This window comes from Molothrus aeneus, chromosome 8 (genome assembly GCF_037042795.1).
Source record: "Molothrus aeneus isolate 106 chromosome 8, BPBGC_Maene_1.0, whole genome shotgun sequence".
Taxonomy (NCBI): Eukaryota; Metazoa; Chordata; class Aves; order Passeriformes; family Icteridae; genus Molothrus; species Molothrus aeneus.
Window position 1 is genome coordinate 28,246,542 of NC_089653.1, and position 25,961 is coordinate 28,272,502.

The window sequence follows — 25,961 nt, forward strand, 5'->3', positions numbered from 1 at the left end:
CAGGATCAACATACAGAGAGAGCTGTACCTAAATCCACCAATACTTCCAGATTCTAACTTGGCATTTTATTCTTCTTTCCCTCTGTCAGTGATGGAAGTATTTCTCCACACCTGAACACACTTTCTGTCAGTATCTTGCTGCTACACAAAACACAACTGTAAAGCAATTAGCCTATTCACCAACCAAAATCCAAGACCTGGCAGCAGTCCTCACTTACCCAGATGCTCAGGAGTGTCACAGAGCTGCTCACACAAGTAGTAGTCATCTGGATTCAAGTAGGGCAGTTGCTTCAGCAAGCTCTGCTTGGGAATGAGATACAAGACCTCTGCAATATCCCCATCCTCAATTATCGACATCCTTCTGACTGAATTTCGAAATTTCACTTTTTCCAGCACCAGTTCTTCACCTGAGCCACACAGCTTCCCAAAGCTGTTTAAGATGGGGAAAGATGGCATTTCTGTTCAGAAGAAGCTAAGGAAAGCAACCTGTAGTGCATGCAGTCAGTCGCACGGCACACTGCCCTTTCAGATCCTTCTCTTTTTCTCTTATCCACCAAAGGAGATTAAGGAAGATATATTTTTAGTGATTATCTTCAAGAGATTAGAACAGTATGCTTGATCAGGTGGTTGCCATCTAAAACTATTGTAATCAGTTGAAACTCATCCCTGCAAATGCAAAAATCACAAACAAACCCAGAAAGAGTATCTGAAAATCAGATTAATATTCGGGACAATAGAAAGAACATAACTGAGTTACATAAGAGGATTAGTTTAAAATCAAAAAACCTTGGTGTGTCAAAAATCTTATTATAGAATCATCATCATCATCATAAGCTACAAATGCACATCTGTGCATTTAATCTAGCATGGCTCCCTTCCATGCCAGGTCTGTCAGTGTGCTGGGGAGAAAAGGCTGTAGCAAAGATGAAGCACGTTGGTCCTTCTTTTTTAGGAACGTACAAGCACTGGCTGGCACTCCTTCATAAGCAGATTTCTTTGGAGAAATCCTTTCTGCAGCTTTCACTGCCTCTTGCAAACAAAAGCACTTAAGCTTTTCCCTAACCATGAAGGATTGGTTTGCTTCTGCTCTTCCTCTGCATCTTCCTGTGCAGCTGACAGCAGAGGCTTTGCAGACACTGTGCCAACCCCTCCTGCTTCACCTACAAGGAGTATTTACATTAATCCAATTCCAGTGACTTGCTAATCTAATCATCTAATGAATATTTCTCCCTGGGTAAAGGCAGAGTTAATCATCAACAGGGCACTGGAAAGTCACAGGAAATTCCAAAGTGAGAGAGATAAAAAAACCCCCAAACTAACAACATTCATCATCTGTAAGAGAAAGTTATAGGTAGACCCCAGACCTGGACATGCTCAGAGGCAACTTCAGACTCTCTACTCGGTGAAAGGCACAGAGACAACTGTGCAACCAGTGTCTGGCCCACAGTTTCAACTCCCCTTAACACAGAGAAGTTAGCTGCAGCTGCAAAATGACCTCATGTAATCATTGCACTGCTTCCAGTAAGGCTTTTTCTAAATTAGAAGGTGACAAAAACTCTACCAGTAGGCTTGCTGAGCACAGTGAGAAACTGTCACTTAATTCTCCCTCAAAACTCAGAGCTCAAGTACTAACTCCAGATGGGGATAGGCTTTGAAGAGAAGACTGCTTTATCTACTATTTTGAAGAGAAAATACCATCTCATAAATCTGGACTTTGATAATCTATTATTACACATATCTTATGAGGTCAATTACTTTCTATTTTTCAAGTAGTATGACTTTTTTATTATCTTGAAAACAAGTGTGCAATTTCAGTTCCCCTTAAACAGCCATGCTCCTGGATTTTCTCATCAATGGAGAATACAGTAGGACAAGCCAGAATAAATCTGTACTAATTTTAATGGGGTGATGCTAATGTCTATTTGAGGAAGAGCAACTCTAATTCTGCCTTAGAGTATCTTGTATCAGATCAGAGATCTCAGCAAATGCCATGTTTTAAGCATTCTTCAGAGGAAATGAAGCTTTGCAGTTTTTTATTCTCTCAACCTACTGACCCGCACTCCACAGCCCCTCCGTGGAAGAGGCAGCTCTGAAAATCCAAAGGCTTTGACCAGTGAGGGTGGATCTCCGTTCAGAGCTTAAAGCAGAGGCATGACTCACAGGAGGGGCTGGATGAGCCAAGCCAAGGATCCCTCAGTCTGAGAGTGCCATTTGTTGCTGGGTAATGGGTGAAGGATGTTGACACCCGACGACAGCAGCGCCAACCATCTGACAAGCACCCAGCCCCACTGACACTGAGTCAGGGTGGACTCTGCCCTTTGAGGAGAGGCAAACACACACATTGCCCTGACACTGACTCTGCTGCACAAGTCAACCCTCAGAGAGCAGAAAGGTGAGCCCTGCAGGAGCTGTTCCAGCTGTGGCAACACTTGCTAAAGCTTGGCTGCCTAATACCCAGAAGAGAAGTCTTTCCTTATGCTGGAGCTTGAACACACTGGTTTAAAGCTGACTCCCCATTTTCTGCTGTGCCCTTGCTGATTCCAACCTCCAGCTCTGGTCACCAAGAGTTTCATTACACCAGCTCTGGCAGGAAGAACTAAACCAGTATGACCAGTATATCCACTACAGAAGCACTCAGCCTGTGACCACTGTAGGAGAGTCTGGTGATCTATCCACCAGTGCAGCACAATCCAGTGTCCTTCCACCACCAAAACTGGTGGGGGACAATGGATCAGGATTTAGTGACCCTAACATGTCACTGCAGAAACATCCTGCTTAATTAAAAATAAGATCCTCCTTCCCCTGAGACAGATTTCTCTAATGCTGCCCCTTTCCAGCCCTGGCTATTGCAGCCACTGTCTGAGAACTGCACCTTCAAAGATCCCATGCCAGCTGCTCACAAAGCAATATGATTTTTGGATAATTTTTTTTTTTTTAATTACCGTGTTTGTCTCCAAAAGCCTCAATCCTGTGAATATATAATATAAAGGAACAAGCAGTAGAAATAAGCATAACAAGGCCAGGAAGCATCACAGTGGCCTGTGAGTCAGATAAAGGACTGTTTGTAGCACATCCTTGTGTCCAAGGCAAAGGACAAGGCCTGAGACAGCCTCATACAACATACTAAACATTTTTGATTCAGTCTGAATCAAAAAGACAATGTCAATCTCCTACCACTTCAGTCAAGCATTCAATTAAGTGGTATAGTTTGATTTCTGATGCTCTTGCTGTGGAGAAAAGAAAAAGGCAGGAATCACAGGGGCACAACCCTGTCTTTCTGCTTTGTGAAGGAAAGGCTCAGGAATCCAGGGCGCTCAGCTCAGAACTAGTGTTGGGGAAGTGTTCTCAGGCTCTGCCAAGCAGCAAAACCTGTTTAAATCACTGCCAATTCAAAGCTGTGTCTAATCCAAGCAGTCAATGCTGGGATCTCCAGCCTGCACAGAGCACAGTGTGAGGTATGGGCACTTTCCAGACTGACAGTTTTCACAGGGGGCTGGCTGGATAGGAGACAGGAATTATGCAGAACAGCTACTTTAAATATTTTATCTCATTTTCAACTTTATAAATATTTTATTTATAAATATTTCCAGCTGTCTCAAGCACGTTTCTTATTCAATTCCCTCTGAATTCACCACACCAATTGGCCGCTTGGATGATAAAAATACATGCATGTTTCATATGCAACCAGGAATAGAAGCATTTCTACTATTCTCCAAGAGCAGAAGTAACAAAAAAAATTGAAGGCAATCCACAAATAAATTAAGAAACAGAAAAGCCAACAGTGAATAATAGTAAAACCACAGGCTAAATACATAGAAGAGGAAATATCCCTCCATGTTTCAGAGAAGCACTGAGGATTAGTCTTGCCCTTCAGCAGAAATGTGTAGTGCATTAATGCTGTCTTGATTTCTACTGTCATCAGAGTTAAAGTTCTTGCAAAAGCATTTCAGTGTGATTTTAGTCTTGCACTGAAAGCAAAAAACAGCCCAATCAGAAACTCAACAAACTGAAGTCAGTCACACCAGTTCAGCAAAGCCTAGTTGCAAAAAATAATCAAAACAAAAATACAGGAAACAAGGTAAAACAAAATAAAATTTTCCTTTTTCCTCAACGTGCCACTTCAGAAGGTAATACATGTATTGCACAGGTAGATAGCCCCAAATAATGTTCCATGCATCCAGAGCAAGAGGATTATCAGGATTACCTTCTCCATATAAGAATTCTCAAAGATATTGAGAGAACGGAGAGGAAAAAAGGGTCTTCATTTAAATGAAAAATGAGCAAGCACTCTATCTACTTTTACCATGAAATATAGTTATCCAAGCAATAAAATAACTAAACCAACAAATGAGAGCAAAGAAAAGGGAAAAAAAATCCAAAATTCAAATACACACACACAAAAAAGAAGCAAAACTTGTGGTAAAATTATTCCACACATTCAGCTTTTTTGACACCCACTATTTCCTAACTCAAGACTGCAGGCTGATGTACAAACACTCAGCTATTTACTGTAAACTTCATCCACATAATGAAGACCAGAAAATTCACATGCACATCCTAATTTCTTTACCTAAGTGTCCGAAACAGGCAGTCATCTTCTGGGCATACTGACAGAAGCTCTTCACCCCATAGGGCTCCTCACCCAGGACCTGCTCACCCATGGCTTCAGCAAGAGCTGCCTCTCTCTGCAGAGTCAACCAACTACTGCTTGTTTAAGGCTGATAAGAGATCTTCCTCTTCCAATTTATCTCCATTAATAATTCAGGTACTACATAAAATTTGCTGAGCTTTAAAAACCGGTAGCGCAAAGCTATTTTGTGGCTTTTGAAGTAATCATGTTTTAGTCCTTAAAAAGTATCTCAGCTCTTTTATTCCAGTAGTTTACAGAAATTATTTTCAAATGGAAACAAAATGATGCACAAGAGGAAATTTTGTGGGGATTATGCTCAGGGCAGAGAGACATTTAAATGTTCCCCTAGCTTAAACCCAGAAACAGAATTACCACCACTACTAAAATGTGTTATTTTGTACTGATAAGTGTTTTCACCCGTGATATGGGCAGTGGGATGAAGTGCACCCAATGAGGGTGGTGAAACACAGGCTGCCCAGAGGTCCCATCCCTGGAAACATTCCAGGCCAGGGCAGACTGGGCTGTGAGCAGCCTGATCCAGTGCAAGATGCCCCTGCCCACTGCAGAAGGGTTTGACTGGAGGGTCATTAATGCTCCCCCCAGCCCAACCCAGCCCATGGAATTCTGTGATTCCATGATACTCCTGCAAGCAGGCATGCCCACTGCTATGAGAACACCACTACCTCAGCAACACCACTACCTGCCAGGCCCCACTTCTCAATGCTGTCCAGCTTCTGGGAACTCAGAACCCCAGCAGAGCCCAGCTACAAACACCACTGTGTTCTCTGGAAACTTCCAGCACACTACATTTTAGAAGCACTAAGGCACCACAGCCAGGAGCAACAGGAACAGGGTATTTTCTCAGCTCAGTCCCTGGAGCAGGAGGCCCATCCAATCTCGTTGTTATCCTGGCTGAGAAGAAAACACCCAAGAGCTGACTCAGCAGTCCTGCTGCCAGGCAGCTGCAGTGGCCACACATACCTGTGTCTGTTCTGCTCCTCTGAGGAAATCCACTGCCAATCACTCCAGTGTCACTGACATCTGCCTGGCTAAACACTGCAGAATGGCTCTGGCTGAATTCTCTGGACTCAGGTGGTGATCAGCAGTGAAGAACAAGTGTTCCTCACAAGCAAATATGCTCCAGGTACACTACACTTGTTTTCTGTCCTGCTTCCTCACTGAAACCATATCCACCCAGGAAAAAGCATTTAGCAGAGCTCATATAAGTACAGCTGATGGCCACATAAAGCACTGGTACTACTAAGCAGACACTTCAAAGAGAGATCTAGATGCAAATTTTATTCACAACAGACTGAAAAGCCTAGTTACTAATATTTAATATTACTTCCTAGTACTAATATTTAACATTACTTCAACAGTTTACTGTCTAGAAAAGCCTAATATATAGTTTAAAAAAGCTATGGGGCTTAGGTATCTTTTGTTGTGATAAAGGCTATGAAGAACCTGCAGAGGTGGGAATTATACATCCACAGATCTCTACCAAGTTAGTTTACTGCTTTAAACCCACACAAGGTTCTCTAAGGTAAGCTGGAGGAACAGAAAGACCACAAAGCCACAAGGCTTCTCTGTACTGGCAAAAAGAAAAAAAAAAAAGTGACTGAAAAGGGCTAAAAAGGGGTAGCTCAGGTTAAAGTGGTGTCAAAGGTAAAAGGATCTGTGTTGTAACTCAGCTGAGCAGCACAATTAAGCATGAGTGTCCCATACAGGCTTCTTATCAAGCTGCCACATGACATTTTTTTCCACTGCTCTTACGACTGACCTTTAAGTAATCATTAGCCAAACTCCATCAAACGCCCCTTTCTGCAGCACACACATGCAAATTCAAGAACTGCTACAAAGTCTGTCCAGCCCATGAAGTCTGTCAATGTCTGTGTGAAAGGACAGTGTCAAGTTCAGGTCTGAATAGGGTGTAGTGAATAGTTTGTATCACTGTACAAACTTCTACTCTTTGAAAAAGCACCTGGGGATCTCGCAGGTGGCACACTGAAAATCAGACCTGTTTTATACATTAACAGCAGGATCTGCATACACAAGCCATTCTGTTAAGCTAACTTGGAAATCAGAAAGCAAATGTTATTTTATGTGCTGGTTTCTTGGTATTCACTCCAAAACACACATGAAACATCACTTTGCCCTTTATTGTCCTGTTACAATTTGTAACCGAGAAAAAACGCAAGAGAAAACACAACTGCATTTCTATCTCAGACTTAGCTAAGACCACACTGTGACAATTTCCTTTCCCAACTGATGACATTTGCAAAATCTTTCAGCTGAATTAAAGCATTGTGCTCTGCTTCCTGTTATCAACTATGTATGATAACTTCCATGGCACATGAGCCTTTGGTAACAAAAGCCCAGCTTTGCAGAGCATTGTAACGCTGGACAGGCAGCATAACAAGCTCTTGGGAATGCTTTTCCCTTTGCTCTGTGCTCAGAAACTGAATCTGACTCACTTCCCCAATCCCCAACAGCCACCAAGTTTATCCTTCAGCAAAGCAGTGAGCAGAAAGATTAAACAAACAAAAATATCCAAACAATATGCTTGAGATTACATCTAATGATCTTTTTCTTGGACAAAGAAAAAGACACCAGACATCTACCTTCATGTGAAATTATCAGCTGGGCTGACATGGTACAAAGAAAAACAGTACATAGAAAAATCAATCAGTAAATCAAATCTTGAAATGACATTAGGGAAAAAAAGCCCTAATAATGTCAGCTAGTCTACCACCTCTGGAAGCCTTAACACAGGATTTGGGAAATATGCTGCCTCTGCACTCCCACAGACTTGCTGTTCATCCCTGAGCCATTCCCTTAATCTCTTTCATTGTATTTCCCCCTATCACTTTCCCCTCACAAGGGATTTGTAACAATAGGTACATTAAAGACTGAAGTTTTCAGATCCTGTGATAATGGAAACTATGGAAGTACCACAGATAATAACAGCTGGGAGTGACTGGTCAGCATTAAAAAAGAGGTCATGTAAAGCACAGCTGAGTGCTTCTCCTTGATCATCATTACCTCCCAACTTCATTCATATTTCTCAATGATTTTCCAAGAGACTGTATTCCTTATTTAACACTAAAAGTGCTTATTTTCCACAGAAAACCAAATTATCAAGAAAGGCAAAGAGTTAATTCTGTACATCTTCTCCCATCTGAAAATTCCATTTTTAGTTATTCCTCCCCAAACAAGCAGAATCACTGTTACTGTGGTCACTGGGAGTAAAAGGGTTAGGTTATGACAAAAGGCCTGATTCAACCAAAGGATATTTACCTTACTTTATCTATTTCAATGTTTATTTCAGAATAGTTAGTCATGGGAAAAAATATCTCTGTTCACATCTATTTTCAGACATAAAATAACAGTGTGTGCATTAATGGATCTGTCTATTGCATTATTAGATGAGATGGCTCAGCATTTTATTTCCTGGCAGCACAAGGCTAATCTATTGATCTACAATGTCAAGAACAGTGCACTATGGATTCTTACAGCAAAGCCAATCCTTTTTACTTACACATACAAAAAAAGCCAAGTGTAATTGCTGACAACTGATGCCATTTCACAGGCAAGATACAGTGAAAGCAATATGAAATATAAACACAAAAACTGCTGCACCCCCAGGACTCTGCATGATTCAACAACTCAATCCAAGCCCTTCTCTATCCCCAATTTTATAAATAATCCCACGACTTCTGTGGGGCTGAGCTCTGTGCTTGAAGTCAAAGAGATGCCTAAGCCCCTCTAGGGAACAATTAACCAGAAGGATCTTGGCAGAAGCTGGCAGTTCTTCAGGTCTTCAGCAGGAAGATTTTTTCCTACTCCTGAGCAATGTTTAGGTGTCTTTCATTTAAACAGAGCAAAGACTTTCAAGATTATTGTAATTCCTTTAATCATACTCTTTCCTTTACTTTTCCTTTCTTGAACTTTGACATTTTTCTTCTAGCTGAGAGAAGAAACTCCTTGTAACATCCTCTTCACAATGCAGACTTCACAGTAACTGAGACAGAAATATGTTGGGAAGGAAAGAGATCAAAGCTGAAACCTCAGAGATCTTTCATTCCTCAGTTTATTTCCTGTACCTTTGTAAAGAGTGACGTGTTACAAGCATGACATCAAAGAAAGCACCACTCCTCTGGTTTTGTACTGAAATAAACTGGGTATCATTACAGTCTCTTCTGACATGTCACACAATTACAGAAACATACATGGTAACTTTACAAAAATGCTGAATTTGAGTAAAGAATTACACCAGAAGAAAGTCTTCTCTAGACCACTGCAGGGCTTCCTGAACACGTTAGTTTAACTTTACCCATTGTCTCCTAACACTGGATCTTCTGCTGTAAATGTAGCACCAACAGACATGACCAGAAGAATGAACTATTTCTCTTGTTGCATCCAATTCCCAAATTCTCCACCATCAAGGCCATTCTCAGAGCATGGCATAACTCTAAAAGAGCTCCTGCAGTCACACTGCCCTCTTGTAGCATCAGTGAAGCTCTAAAAGAGACTCCTTCTTTGTACTATAAAGACTAATTTAAGCCCCTACCAGAAGCCAGTAGAAACTGTCAATGTCCATCACACCTAAGAATAGGAGGTTACCTTTCTATATAGTGGAAAGTATGGCACTGCTACAGGATGCCAGAAATGACATCAGATCAGTTCATCCACTGCCAACATTCCTCATAAAAGCAGCTTTAAATATGCTGTGTTGGCTAACCTTTGTTTTCTAATCAAAAAAATCCTACTGCACTGTTGAACCCTCCCTCTTGTGGTCAGCACTATCTCCTGGTTAAATCAGCTGCACACACACACAAGTGATCAAGAGCCCTGTTAAAAATGAAGAAACTGTCAGTTAAGCAAAATTATCACTCTGTGAGCAGCCCACTGCTCTCACAGGGATCACATTCTGTGCAGGCAAAACTGAGGCAGGGACACATCTGGAAATACATTGATGGGACAGAAAAAACCACTTGGAATCTGTTTCCATTTATTAATGGCAGGAAATAACATACAGCATATGCCAACTAGTATTTGATAAAGAGAGGTTTTAATCCCCTTGGGTATTTCATAGCTACACAAACACTTGCTTGTATTTTGCTGATAGTTTAGTGGACTCTCCTCAAACAAGAGCTGTAATCTGGCACCACCAGGAAAAGCAGCAGGCAGAGAAACACAGCAAACTTCCAGAGCTGAGACTACACTGCAAAGGAGAAACATGCTCTTGATCTGATGACAGGTACAGCTGGGTTTGTTCTTCTCCAGTGCCACTCAACACAGGACCAGCCATATCCTGGGATATTTCCCTGACATGTACAGTGTTGTGAAGCTGTGCCTATCAAATCCTTTGAGAGTTATTCAAAGATAGCACTAAATTAAGAGTCTTGATCTTGCAGTGGGAGTGGAGGGCTCTCACAATCTTGCAAGCTACAGCTCTGCAAGAGGAAGTAGGAAATAAGGTCTTACAATAGTGGGAAAAATCATTCCAGTGATATCATAAATTACTGGAATGGTGAACGAGCCAAAGGGAGCACCTAGAAAGAATTGAAGACCACTATTCTGACTGCTTGACTGATATCTACCATAGTGTATTTGCAGCAATGATTTACTGCACTATTTCTTCAGCAAGAATTTCTTGATCTTATCCTTCCACTGCAAGACCAAGTGCCATAAATTAAGGTGCGGTTTTTTTAAGGTCTTAGGTGTCATGGGCTACTAAGTAAAATAATTTTTCCAGCAGCTGAACTTTAAACACAAGCATAGGATTTAAATTAATTTTAAATTAATTGTAACTAGAACATAATATGAAGTCAAGATGGCCCTGGCCATCTTTGAGGGAGGATTTCTACTGCATTCTTAGCCAACACCATGGTATTCCTGGTATTAAAAATACATTACATATTGCATCTAAACAGTTACTTCATGCCTGAATGTAACTGAATGAGATGCCTGATTCTTCAGCTTCTGCAGAATGTAAACAACTATTAATAGTACATACTAGGAGGGTGGTTGGTTTGGGTTTTTTAAGTGTAAACACTCCCTCAGCCTAGAGCAAAACTTAAGTTTCCTTTTATTTGTGTTGACGTTACCACTGTGGTATTTGTTTAATACACAGATTTACCACTGACACAAATCAATGACCAAAAGAAAAAATCCTTTTTCTATGCAGTTCAGCTTCAAAATCCCTTCTGGTATTAACACTCTCTAGGCATCTTCAGTTTTTTTAGTCAGAGTTTTGCCTTGGTTTGATTGGGAAATAGTTCTGCAATTAAGAAGAGCTAAGCAATAACAAAAATAATTAAAGAAAGTAGGCAAACCAGCCATCCTGTCAGGTTGTGTGAATAAAAACTGATTGATGAACTTCTTTAGGCAGAACTAAGCAAAATTTTCAGATGAATCAGTTAAAACAGGTGCTGATCACAACAGCATTTATCAGTAGAAAACCTTATGTTATAAACATATGTTGTGCATATTTTCAGACTGAAACTAGTTGGCAGCTCCCAGTTATTTCCTCTTTAACTATGAATTAATTAGAAGATAATGCACCATTTTGTAGTGGTTTTGTGATTGTTATTGAGTTTTCCCCCAAGATTTATGCTTTCTTTGAAATCCAGATCCTCACAGTACTGTTCCTGGAGTCAATTAATTGATTCTGAACAGGAAAATAAAATTCAGTTCTCCTGCTGCTTACTGGACTATCATCAGAATGAGGTCAAGCCTTCCACCTCAAAATGGACAGCTGACAAATAGAATCAGGGGATCATTTTTCTAGAATGAGAAAAGCCAGCTTGTGAAACTGTTTAAAAATAGAAGTCAAACTTAGCAACCTGTTTTCATTACCAACTTCAATGAAATGACAAGCAATTATCTCTCTATATATTAGATTTCAAGACAGCTTGACTCCCCTCCTAACACTAGGGAAGAAAAAGTGCAAACAGCTACAGAGCAGCAGGGAGAAGGATCAATTGTCTCCTCTGTGCTTTCTCAGTGTGGCAATCATGAATTTATCCACTGGGACCCAGCAGAGAGAAGGGATTTCCATCCCCACCCAGGAGATCACCAGCACCAACCAAAGCAGGCAGAGGCTCAAGCAGGGTTTTCCCAGTTCTCAGAGTATCTGGTCAGGGAGAGAGAAGCAGAGATTCAGCCTGACCTCACCATAATGAATCCCCACAGGACCAGGGGATCACATATTCATTTGATTAAATTCACATCATGATGTGGTGTTTCCCACATCACAGCAATATCATAGAATCAGAGAAACACAGAATCATTTAGGGTGGAAAGGACCTCCAGGATCATGGAGTCCAACAGTTAACCCAGCACTAACCATGGCCCCAAGTGCCACATCTATGAGTATACAGAAACTGCTGATTTTAACCAAATGCTATTGCACTCTACACTGTGGAGATTAATCTGTATTAAAAATAAATAAAAATAGTATTTTAAAAACAAATTAAGAAAGAAATAAGGATGGAAAAAGGAATTTTGCACACCTAATTCAGCCCACATTGAGAGAATGAACAGAAATAAAACTGCTATATCTAAATCAACATTAGGTTAGGTGTTTGGCCTACAAAGACTAACTAGTAATGGATGAAAAAATAATTTTTTCTTGTTACAGTTGGTAGAAAATTTGAGTTGTATTTTTCTGCTGTTTTGTTGGGTTTTTTTTAAGGTACAGGGACACTTTTCATAGAGAGGTGTACACAATTCTTCGATATGTCTACCTGCACATTTTTTAATCTCCAGACCCACAGAGGTAGATGATATCTGTTTTTAAGAGACAAATACTGCATTAGACAATGCAAAGAAGACAACAGGACTTTATTTCTTCTGCCTCTAACCCCTGAAATCAAATGGGCACCCCAAGCATTTATTTATCTGTCCAAGCATAGCAGAGAAAGCAACTACCCACACTTGAGTTCCCAAGAAAGCAAAATATATATTTTTATACTTAATGCCTCTTCCTCCTCCTTTATCTAAGACTGTGGTATAAAAAAAGGGGAATGTTTACTAAGCAAACTAAGATTTGCATGCCTCTTGGATGCAGAGAGCAACTCTGTAGCACTCACCACCATAAAAAACTGTGCTGAATGTGCTTTAGGTGAGTCTCACCTCGTTGCAGGTTGCTACAGGTGGGTGCACAGTCATCCCTGAGCCAGGCAAAGGCAGCACACACCTGCAAGAGGCACTGAATTCACAGCCACCCCTCCTGCCTGCTGTGCAGGGACAGCAGCAGTGACAGGTGGCTGCAGCACAGACAAGAACTTGTAGGTGTGCTCAGCCAGTAACACACAGATTGCACAAGGCTCCCTGAGGTTAAACACCAAAGAAATCTGCCCTCAAAAGCACCTCAAAAGCACCTAACACTGACACGTTACCAGCTTTTCTTTCAAAGCATCAATTAGCAATACTCTGAACTCTTCTGCCACCTGCCACTACAGAACTCTAAAAGCTCTTTTTGCAGAACTCACCCCACAGCACCAGCATGCTGTCGTCATCTTTAGCTAGAAAGTGGTAAACTTCAAAAGGCAGCAGTGAATTATCTCTTACAAAAATACACAGGGAATCAGAGCTGGATAAAAAGCCTGTTTAATTCCACTGAGCTGCGCTCTGCTCCCTCTGCTCAGATATCCATTCCAGAGGAGCAGCACATGGGCACATGCACACACTGCTCAGCCAAGTAACAAAGTCCACTGCTCATAAAGCGCACCAGCCTGGGGAGGTGGTCAACTCTTAAATCAGTAAAGAAAAACAAACCAAAATAAAGAAACTGCTTTTCTTATCAGAAAGATCCCAACTTCAGTCCAACAGAAGCTCCTCAGCCTGATTTCCCTCTGTAAATCCAAGAACCAATGTCCTGTGGATGGCTTAACCTGTCATTTATCATTAGAGATTTACACAGAGCAATAGCCCAGGACAAACCTTTGCTGTTTGCAGAGCTCTGGTGTATTTCCAGTTCCATTTGTGCTCTCAGGCAGTGGTTCCTGCACCCCAAAAGCCACAGCCTCACAGAGGAGGATGGCAAGCTGGAGGAACAAGGGAGAGCCTCCAGAGGTGGCTCACTCTATGGCTCCACTCCTACTATTTCCTGGGTTGAACAGCATGAAAGGGAGTGGCCCAAGCAGAATAGGTGTGTCTGTGTTCCCAAACAGTTTAAAGGAAGAGTGAGTATTTTCCTCTAGATATTATTCCATTACTAACCGAGACCTTGGTATGCTGTCTTTCAAACACTGACATGCCTTAATGTTCTGCCCATCTCAGATCAGCTGATATTATTGATAACTTTCTTTTTCATACAAAAGGATCCTAACCAGCAGCCTTAAAGGTTGACTGCAACCAGAGGTCATTTTGTCCTGAGACTCTTTTCTGTCTGTTTTATTCTTCATCGCATCTCCACTCCACTGCTGCTGTTTAATGGCTATACTGCACCTAAACAAGGGAGGAAGAGCCTGTCAAAGAAACACTTTTACCCATTTTCACACTCACTTAGAGCAGGGAAAACTGAAGTCCCAGGCATCTTCCCTCTGTTCCCACAACACCCCTCCCAGCAGAGGCAATTAGGCTGACTGTAAGTGCAGACTTCCAGGCATTTCCTTCTACGCAGTTGCACATACCCAGAGACAAACTGTTCCTGGAGCAGCTGAATTAATGAATCTTTTTGTTCTGATTGATTTGTGTCCAACATCCTCAGCACCATCGGGTTTGCCCTACCTCCTTGTTACATCCTCTTGGCAGTACCGTCCCCAGAATTACTTCCAGTTCCTTTCCATTTGTCTGCTTTCCCAGTTCCTTTCCATGTCCATTAAATCATCCCCAGAACCCTTAAGCTGTCTCCTTTAACTGCTTCAGATTCTTGCTGAATTTCTGCTCTCCCCTCCTGAGCTGCACATTCTCCTCTTCCACTCTTTCTCCCCTGTACCCATGCAAATGGTTAGAGCCTTCAAGTTCTGTTCCCCTGGAGGAAGAAGAGAGGAAAGACTGAAAGAGAAGTTGTTTAACCCTCATCCTTGGGAATTTGACTGAAAAGCAGCCAAGCACAAGGTGCAGAAACTGGCAGTTTGCAACCTGAAGCCCTCTCTAGAACACACTTACTCTCCTCTGTGTATTATTATGGACTGAGAGATGCTGCTGAAAAAAGAATCCCATTTTATCACTGAGATTTCACTTCAGTGACAAAAAATTACCACTTCTCCTCTAAACATGAATGAAAAGATCCCAGAAACATATAAAAACTTTTGGCTTCTTGGTTGGAAACTGCTCAATATGACCAAATTTTGGGCAAGTACTTTTATTCTCTCCTTCAAACATTAAATCCTGAATTTCCTGGACTCCTGACTTCATTTTTCCCACAATGAATTGTCATCTCAGCCAGCTTGTTAAAAATACAGTCATTCAGATGCACAGACAAATGTAAACACAGACACAGAACCTGGTCTCTCTACCTTTATTCTCAGCCTGACATTGTTCTCCTGTGGTTTTATAAATTTTATTTGCTGCCAAATTAAGTGGAGAGCAGGACAGGGTGTTTACTCCATTTGGACTTCAACATGCCTGACTAAAAATGAATAGCTCATCAGAAACACTGCTTTCTTTCCATCCCCATTCTTCTTTTTAATAATCAAAGCACTCCACACTTTAATTACCATTACTAATCCTCTGACGTGGTAAGCAGATACAATTATTCTTGTTCTACAGACAAAAAATTAAAGTACTATATTCCCAGGAGTGTTGACCACTAGAATTTATTTATTTTATTTACTCTGCTCCTAGATACAACTGCATGTTGTGTTTCTGTCCCAGATAAAATGATGAAAAGGAGCTCAATTGGCTCAGAAATAAGGAGGCAAGTTCCTCAAGTTCACCAGGGTGGTTTATTTTGTTAATACATTTATGTGGGGTTTTTTTAGGTGAAGAGGTGAAGAAGGAAGATGAGAATGATTCAATACAAATCTCCATTTTGTACAAGTCATCACATTCTCAGTACCTGGCTATTATTAGTACCTACAACATTAGACATCATATTCAAGACAGGTATAAATACAAGTCATCTATTTGGCTGTTTTTGTACAAAACATCACTTCTCTAACACAGATGATTGCATTTTCACTTTCATTTATGTTCAGTTCACCAATCATACCTTGCAGCTCTGTACACCTCCATCACTTCTCCTTGTTCAAGTTCGGAGTCCCAGCTCAGGACCTTCTGTTTCCTAAAGCTGAAGGCCCAGTCTCCAGGAATTTCAGAGTATTTGAAATCTGCCAGTGTGCTGCCATAAACACTGTATGTTGTTCTCATGGAAAAAAAAAAAAAAAAAAAAAAAGCCACGTAAATCTTGCCAAGTGGCAAGACTTGGAAATACTGCAGTCTATTATGCTCAGCAGAGATGTTTTTGTTGGCTATTAAAGCTCAGCTGAGACTTTCTGGCTGTTAGTTCTCCAGCAATTTCACTGCATTTAGTTTATTGCATCCTACACAGTTCTCAGGCTTATTGTAATTCCTACAAAGTGATTGAAATAACCAATCACTGTGCTGCAAGGGATATACTGAACAACACTGTCGCCAGAAAAACAAAAAGACAACAGTGTTCTCCACAACTCCATCACACAAACCAACAATCTGACTGACATTTCTTGAATTTGAAAGTTCATTTGCACAATTTTCCTTTCTTTAATCACTGTTTTTTCTCCCTGCAGTCTTCACATAACCCAAACAGAAGCTCCCACATTCATAAACTACCTACTAGCAGGGTGGTAACCTGCTAGTAGGTAGTTTCTGACTAACCTACTAATCAAGAATTTAATCAGCCACTTCAGAAAACCACAGATCCATGAATCAGCACACTCTCATGGCATCCAGTCAGAGACAGGCAAAGCATCACAGTTTTTCCTTCAAGTTTCAAAAGAATTTCTTCCTAGATGACACTGGACCATCTTAGCTCAGCCTGCTCCCTGGAAGATTTTATCCCTGTTGAGATATTCTTTCCATACTACAGATGAGGGAAACACTGGGCAAACTGAGTGATCTTTCCAGGACAACAAATCTCTGTGCCCAGCTTAGAAACTGAATCAAGGTCTCCTGAATCCCAATCTAAAGGTCTAGCCATCATTCCTCCTGTATAAAGAAAATTATTTCTTAAAAAAAAAGAAACCCCAGAAAGAAAAAAAAAACCCTCAAAGACTTTAAAGGATAGCAATAAGCTCTTACCAAAGGAAATGAACTTACCTTGTTCCCCCATAGTTTATCTTATGTGTTCTCACTTCAGGTCCCATATAATGGAAAATGCCCCTGCACAGTCCCTGTGGGTGCCACAGCCTTTTCACCAGAGCTGGCTCATAAGGGACAGTGCCACAACCAACACATCACAGGAGCAAAATTACAAAGACTCTTCCTCACTATTTCAGCAAACAATTTTCCTCACAATACAGGCTGACACTCCTGATTGCTGGTAATTCTTTTCATTTACAGTTTCCAGGGGTGATTCCTCTAGATTTTTTGCCCTGTTCTTTGAAATTATTACATCAGTTTCACTGTCTCTGCCTTGCAGCAGAAACAAATTTACAATAACTTCCTCAGAGCTGGCATACTAGCAATTATTTTCAAGTGTAAATGCTTAGAACAAATATTATGCCATGTCTCCCGTGCTCCAGAAAATGAAACTTTACAGACATATAAAGTGCAGCCAAGCAAACACTCCTTTCTTGTGCATTTCTAATTGCATCCTAATTATAGCACTTTACATGCATTTATGTACCTTTCATCCTAGGGTATCCCAGAGCATTTTGTAAACTGTCACAGGGTTTTAAAAGGAAGCCTGTATTAACCCAGAGCTACTCATACCAGACATCTCCAGAACCCAGTGCAGCAGCCTGTAGATAAATTCATTATGAGAGAGATTTGGGCCAAGGGCAGAACACTGAATCTCTGTGGTTAGGGGAAGACCCTCCCTCCCCCTTCAGCCATCATTTGAAATTCTTGCATATCCATTTCATTTGATGGTCTCAATGTTTTAAAAACATTAATTAACTTGTACAGTATTTTAATTAGTTAAGGCATAAACAAAGATCTAAAACCTGCAACAGGAAGTGCTTAAGGGAAAAGGCTTTAGAACCAGGGCAAATACTCAGAGATCCTTCTAGATTCTCACATTGCAGCAAAATGCTGATTTAGCTTTAGACTGCCTCCAGATCAGAGTTTAATAGCTACTAATGCACCTATTTTCCACATTTTTTTCTAATTCCTTTTGGAATACGTCCCTGCTTTTTATTAATCTACATTCTGAAGTAGTGAGCTCCATCCTGTATTCCAGTATGAAGAAATGCTTCCAAAAGAGCTTTTGTTCTGATTTGATTAGGTTGAGGCCAAAATACTTATATCCTTGGGGAAAATAAGAAAAAAAATTCTCTACACAATTCTTGTGCACAAAGATTCTACAATATTTTATCATGTGCCTCAACACCGCTCAGTTTTACAGGTAAACAAACACAGGAGCTCATTTTTTCCAGCAAAATAATCTGAAACAAGGCTTCACATCTGCATGAATACAAGCTGTTTATTTTTAGATGCCTAATTTTAGGCAGCTCATATTAAAAATTCCACCCATACAGACGCCAAGTTATTTTCCGAGGTCACACACTGAGGCAGCAACAGCCCTGATGAAAAAGCCCAGGCATCCTTGTCCTCACAATCATTATCAGAAGGCAAAGAGAAGGGGTAAACTGCACACTCCCCAACATATCCACACAGGAAGGAAGGAGACTGAGTCAATTCTACTGGGATTTCAATCTGTGCTTGTTAGAAACACAGATATTCCAGTTGGGATGCACCGAGCTTTAAACAGTTTCTAGATTAACATGGCAGCCTCCCATTACATTTAATTTCAAGATTTACTGAACAGTTTGCAATTCCCTAAGCTAAGCTAAGTCTTTGTAAAGCCACAAAAACATGTAACCTCCCTCTGCTTTTCCAGGTTCCAAGGTAGCTTGGAAACTTGCTGATACTGATTGCTTTCCCCTGACTTGGCTTTAATTCAGGCGCCAGGCAACGGATCACAAATGGATAACATGAAGATAAAATATTTGGCAGACAATTGACTGTCACACGCTTTCTGTTGCCAAGAAACAAAACAGGATGTATTAGAATTATCTCATTAATTAACTTTTCTGTAATTCTGTTTTTTATTGGCATCTTGTTGTTTAAGCAAAAGGTTTTTCTTTCAGAAGGAAAGCGTGCTAAGCCTACACAGGTACTTTTAATACATCAGAGGCTGGCATTTAATAGATCTTTACAATATATAACTTTGGGCCAGATCCTCTGCTAGTTATAGTTGATTTTTCTTCCTGATACTAAAAAAAACCCCTTTCTTTTTGAAAGAGATTAAGTTAGCAGAGAGATCAGTTTACATCAGCTGACAATCTGAATCCTAATTTTCTGCCCTCTCTTTTCCTTCAGCTTCAGGGAGTTACTAAATTATTTACTACAGGACTGAAATAATGATTTGTTGTTTCATTAATTGCTTTTAAGAAATTCAGTGCAGAGGTTTTCTCAATGCTCTTAATTTTGATACAAGTTAGTTGCAACTGTGATCCACTTGCCAAACAATTCTCCTGGAAAAGAAAAATATCCAGATTCTGTCAGTAGCAGAATAATGTTTACATCCCTAATTTTTTTTCCAAGGTGGACTCAACCTTTCAAGAAGTCAGCTAAGACCTAAATGAAAGGCCTGGCTGAGGGTTTAATTCACAATGAGTAACAGCTGTAATGATTGTCAGACAACAAAAAAATTGGTCTTTATTACATTAATGTAATTGGTCTTCATTATATTAATAAAGCCTGGGTCTGTAAGCACTGCCCATGAAAAAAGCTTAGTGATGCTCCCATAGGTATTTTGAACAAGTGAATGTTTGCTACAGCCAGTTAAACCGGACCAGAAATGATGAAGACTACTTTTAGTGTACACCTCTATAAGCAAAACACCATTGTTTGGAAAAAAAAGCTGGTTTAAACAGTGCTTCTACTGTTTTCTTTAATGTCAGTGAAAACTTTTCTTATGCCCTGAATATTGTTCAGAGTGAGGCAGGGTTCTGTTTATGCTCTACAAAGAGATGAAGAAAAACAGGGAAGTAAACCCAATGTTCTCTGCAAACCCTGCATGCAAATGCAGACGTTTCTAGCCCACAGCATAAACAGCGATAGGCAAAAGTCAATATTGCAAATGTTCTTCTTCAGCCTTAACAAAAGCAGCATTATGTGTGTCAGGATTTTTAGTACAACACATCACACAGGGCTGTCAGCTCAGGAGCTCCTCACCCTGTGACCCACCAGGACAGGAGCAATTCTCAGGGTTAGGGGATCCTGAGCCTGGGCCCATCCTCAGCACTCAGCCTCCCACATGCCATGGTGGGAGTCCTTAAAATGGAAGTTTGTGTAATTTAACAGCATTTCTGAGACATTACATCCTTTGCAAGAAGGACAGGAGAATGCTAATGTCATCTCTGAAGTGAAGAGCTCACAGTTCTTTTGTGTAAGAAATTGAGGTGTGGGACTGAGAGGAAAAGTATCATACCCAGAGGGAAGGGATGGATGCAACCTCCCAATGTGTCACATAAATAAATAAAAATAATAAATAAATAAATTAAAAGAATATATAAAAATAAATGCTGACAGTCTGTCAGCAGTCACAGGCTGTAACACCCCAGAGCTCCCTGCAGAACTGATGGACTTCCAGCTTAACTTGGTCAGGCTCTGTGAGAAGTTCTGGAGCAAGGTGGGAACTGGACTCTTCTCCCAAGTTACAGACAAGAGGAAATGGTCTCAAGTTGTGCCAGGGAAGGTTTCAGCTGGATGTCAGGAAAATGTTCCCCACTGACAAGGCTGTCCAGCACTGACCAGGCTGCTCAGGGAAGGGTGGAGTCACCCACCTGGAAGCGTTTAACAGATCTGTAGATGTGGCACCTGGGGTTTAGTGCTGGATGTGCCACTGCTGGGTTAACAGTTGGACACGATGATCTTAAATGTCCTTTCCACTCTGTGATTCTATGTAATGTTTACAAGTTCCATGATTAGGGAATTAACTTTCCTTTAGCTCCTATACTAAATTCATTTATGGGATGTTCATAAACTTCTCTTGTCACAATTTCATCCATTATTGAAAATGGCCCTTTTTTCTCCCTTCAAAAATATCATATACTTCCTTATGCATGTCCTGACAGGTACATTTCTCTTTGACTGAACTGAAGCAACACATCCCTGTTTAGAGACCTACCCAGCACCATCCTGTCATCAAACAAGGCATCAGCATTCTTCTCTGTCATTCACACCCCAGTAAATTCCAACTATACAGCAAAAATCCTTCTTTTTAGTCCCCAAGCACACAAAGGTCTCATTCTAGGTAAAACTGAATTTCAACCAATTTCTAGAATCCTCAAGACAGTTTCTGTTTGGTTTAAGTGCAGATGGACCTGATGGGAATATTAAAAATTAGAACAAATGAACAGTGTGGCCCAACAAAAAAGAAGTTGTCTTTTCAATAACTTAGAATTGCTCAGATAAATCACAAATATATCTAAAAACCAAGGCTCAAAAATCTGCTAGAAGGGAAATATCTCAAGCAGTTACAGGTTTTTATAGTCCTACATTTGCTTTAAGTATTAGGCACTGTTGATAGATAAGCATATTGGAAGAATTCAAATGATGCTTTATAACTCTTTTTTCTTCTTTGCTGCAAGGCAATTTTTATCTCAGCCTGTTGGCTTATATTAAAAATTCTTTCATTAAATTTTTATCACCTCTGGTATTTCTACATATGAGATGGGACTCTAGACTAAGGAATTTATTTCTTATCACTGGGATTAAAGCAAGGTGATACAGAAACCTAAACAAAAGGAGATTTTTAAAACCATAAATTTAACATGTCTCATTAATAGACTCAATATATCATATCAGGATGTTAACCAGTAGTGAATTTGAGTAAATACTGTTGGGAGGTGGTGTTTGTTTGTTTTGGTTGTTTTTCTTATTTTGCTAAGGTAAGCTGAGAAAACTGAAAGTGTTCATGTAACAGACCTCAGAAGCAACTATACTCAGTTATTTAATAAATAAGCAGTAAAGGAAATGAAACAAGCAGAAATATGGAGGATTAAAATTGATAGCAGGATTAAAATTGATAGAGGTTGTTAAGCCAGAAGAAAGGAAGATTTATTCTTCTTTTAATTCACATTCACATGCTCTTATACCTGCATGTTTTCTTTAGAAGTAGGACAATGGCAGTTGCTTCTAGTTAAAACACACAAGGGACACCTCACAGAATCAGTGGTTCTATTTATTTATTTATCGCCTGTGTTTCAAAGGACAGAAAATGAGAACCATGTCCACTGTTACCTCCCATATCTAAGTGGCAGTTCCACATTGCTATTCCTCCCATTCCTCACTGCTGTTCCTGTTCCTCAGTGCCCCATGCATTATAAACCACACCCAGAGCACAGAGAGCTCTTCTGAGTGCAACTCCCTATTCCATTCTGCCTAAATTTTCTGCTACAGCAAGCAGAAATCTGCCAAGGACTTAGACATGGGACAAGAGACCAAAAATACTGAAATTCACATGGACCATCACTCATTTGTCAGGTCATTCACCATGAGGAGGACAAAGTTTAAAAGGAAGAGCCCTGAGAAGCCAGAGCAATGCTTGGGGATGGAGGAGGAGATCATTGCTTACGTGAATGCTGGAACTCCTCTGATGTCAGATCCTACCTCATGGCCAGTGCTTGCTTTTACAAGCACTGTCACTTAAGATATGAGTAAGGATGATAAGATTTCAGCCTAAAAAAAGTACAGCCTGTGCCTACTGAGTGCAGATCACAGTGTGCAGGTCGAATTGCTGAAGGGCAGGAGCCCCTACATTCAGCAGTTTACTGCCACCAGATTCCCAGAGCCTTAAAAGAGAATCACTGAGCAAATCCAGCTGGAAGGGACCTCTGGAAGTCTCTATCTCAAGCTTCTGCCCAAAACAGGGCTAGGTCCAAAACCTGATCAGGTTGCTCAGGGCCTTTTTCCATCAATGTCTGAAAATCTCCAGAGACTGCACAACTTTTCTGGGTAACCTTATCAGGGGTTTGGACACATTCATGGTGAAGAAAGATTTCCTTTTATTTAGCTGGAATTTCTCTTGGTGCACTTTTTGACTGCTGTTTTCCACCTTTCCACTATGCACCAAGAAGAGTGTGGGAAGGGGTTTATACATTAAACATGGATCCACTCAGGTCATTGAAACCATCAATTGCACCTGCCCTTAGCATTCTGTTCCCCAGGCCCACACAAAGGCAGTGCCTTCAGCTTTTCCATGTAGGTCCCAAGCTCCAGATCCCTAATCAGCACTCTGCTGCAGTTGCTCATTTGTCAGCTTTTTTTTTTTTTTGCACAGGAGGGCGAGTGTAAAACTGGAAAAAAATTGGAAACGATTCCAGAGGAAGCCCTCAGTGCTGAACATAGAGGAGCAATCACTTCCCCTATCTGCCAGCTATGTTCTGCCAAATCTTGTAAATCTTACTCTGCTCTGCAGCAAGCTTTCAGTGGCACCAGGACACACTGCTGACTCATGTTCCTGCCCCTCAGGACCTGCCAGTCTTTTTCTGCAGAGATGCCACCTGGCCAGCTGCTCCCAGAATGGCAACCCCATCCAATGTGCAAGGCTGCCACTGTCTTTGCCATCACACAATCCTTGCTGGCCCATCCTTCCAGAATGCTGAAGTCCCTCTGAATGGCAGCCCTGTCCTCCCTGCAGTGCCCTGGCTGTTTCTCCCACCCTGATGTCACACATGAGCGGGCTGAGGGGACATTCTGCCCCATCTCTGAGGTCACTGATGAAGATGTTGGACAGAGCAGCTCCAGCATCAAGCCCTGATCAAGCACTGCTTGGCACAGGCTGTTAGCTAGACACTGATACCTCAAGCCTGAGGGTCTAGCCAGCTTTCCACAAACTTTTTAGTCCACCCATTTGGCCCATAATCCCCAGTTTGACTGCAGTTATGCTGTGTGAAATCGATCCCTTTGTGCAGTGGCTGGGAGAACAGTGAGTGCACTTCTCAAAGCTGCACCCCTGCTACACACCAAAGTCCAGACAGAAATGGAAACAATCAGTGCTTGTGTCACCAGCTGAGAATTCCTCCCTTTCCCCTGTAGCACTACAATAACTTGCTCCTTCCGCCCATCTTTTTCCTATTACATTCACAGAAGGGATACCAGCAAGGCCTTTTAACACCTCGTTCTCCTGTTATTAATTAATCTGCTCTCCTGCAAAGAACAGAAGCAGCTAAGATGTGGTCTGTTTCTTCTATTTAAAGGATGGGCTGTTACAGCCAGCCATCCATCCCAGATGAATCAGACAGCAATTCTATCCTTCAGCCTCTGAGAACGCTTGGAACAATTTTAAGAACAAAAATTAATACAAGCAAATGAAATTAAGATGGCATTTAACTGAGCATTTAGTCAGCAGTTTATGCACACTGGTGACACCCACACACCAATTCTACTAATTTTTATCATGAGTTCCATATTCACTACTCCATGACAATTGAAAGTGAAAAAACCCCACCCAACAAATAGCTGGCCTTTTAGCAGGCTGTTTTTGTGCACTGAAGGGATCAGAAGCTGCACTCAAGGTCAGCTGTGCTGCCAATGCAGGCAGTTCAAAACAAATTCCACCTGGTGTACCTGTCTGCCATCAGCAAGGGGAAAGGCTGAATAACACATTCCTTAAAGACACCTGCAGTGGAAACATAAATCCTTTGTTCCACTCTGAACTGAGCTTTTTATGCAGACACCTTTACATGGATCACATATTCTTGGAAGCTCAGTTTCCAGATAACATTATTACAGTGTCACTAATTTTTCCAGCTCAGAATTATTTTCAGCTTCAGATCAAATGCTATTTTTAAACTTAAACCTTGGAAAGAAAATTGTCCTGGTGGTGTCCGGACTAAATTTATGATTAGTATTATTTTTTCATCAATCTAAAATACTAAAATAATAAGGAACTGTGGTGTTATCCACCAATGGGGGAAAAAAACCCTGAAGAAACCAAAACCCTTAAATTCTATATAGTCCACATTTAAGAGAGATGATTTTGTACCAAAGATATGAGACTTTATTTTCCTCATCTCTAGGCTACCCATAACTTATTCCAAGAAGGACCAGAATATGTTATAGAACTGTCTTTTAAAATCTCCCTCTAATCTGGCCATACCAAATCCCCCTTGCTCACCCCCCTTTTCTAGTCATCTGCCTCAGCAAACACAGACTTTACATAATCTTCACTGTGATCATAAATTAATTTGAAAAGCAGATATTCCTGGAATTCTATGATGAAATTCCCATTTTCCAAAAAGTCACATTTAGAAAATTTGAGAGTACAAGCACCTTCCAAACTAAACAAATGAGCTGGGTCATCACAGAAGTCAATCTTATCGTTCTTCAATTATAGCCATGTAAGAAAACCAAAAATCTCATCCTGGAAATAATCAGCAGTACCTCCAGCTCAATATGCATTTTACACTGTCAGAAATTAAAAACACTGCTCCACTGTGCAAATGATGTTACTTTTGGGTTATGATACATCAAAATCAGGAGAAAAAATAGCCTAGGTATTTCTGTCCCATTGAGGTTGCTTAAAAATTAAAAAAAACTTCTAGCATATAATGCAATTAAAGGAGATGATAAATCCTGACTCTCTAGAAGGCACTGCTTCCCACTCAATTCTGCCACAGCAGAGCACATGATCCTTTCCAACACAAACACACACACCCAAATGTGAAGGCATCTTCTCATAAATTTAAATACACATTATGAATAAAACTACCGTAAGGCAAGCTGACAGGAGACAAGTTGGGAATACCTTGGAAATATTTTAAATAGCTCCAGTGCCTTGGAGAGGTAATTAACTGTCCTGTCCTGAACTAAATAATACAGAAGCTGAAATGCATATTTCAGAGCTGCCTGCAGTGAAACTCCTATTTGCAGCTCAGAATAAGGAAGTTCTATTTAAAGAAAAATCTACTTGAGGGGAGGATGGCTCCAAATCTTTCCTTAATTGAATTCTCACTTCAACTTCTTGTGTAAGTGCCATTACCCAGTGGAGCAGTGAGGTAGGTCCCTGCAGACACACACACAGAGGCTGACAAACAAACTTGCATTGTTGCCTGCCCAAGTGACCTCCAGGTTCTGTCCCTTTTGCCCCACTGGGGTTGAACACAGCACCGTGTTCCCTGAGCGTGGCATCTATTGCACAACAGGGGACAATGCCCCTGCCTTTCCA

At 40.8% G+C, this 25,961-nt stretch overlaps 1 protein-coding gene across 1 annotated transcript in view; it reads right to left on the reverse strand.

Annotated features, from left to right (window-relative positions):
• Nucleotides 1-13,629, reverse strand: part of ABLIM1 (actin binding LIM protein 1) — a 142,719-nt gene extending 129,090 nt beyond the window's left edge. Inside the window, exon 1 of the mRNA XM_066555000.1 lies at nt 13,580-13,629. Coding sequence (XP_066411097.1) covers nt 13,580-13,619 — 40 coding nt within the window. The 5' untranslated portion in view covers nt 13,620-13,629. The remainder of the gene's footprint in view (nt 1-13,579) is intronic.
• Nucleotides 13,630-25,961: the final 12,332 nt, after the last annotated feature.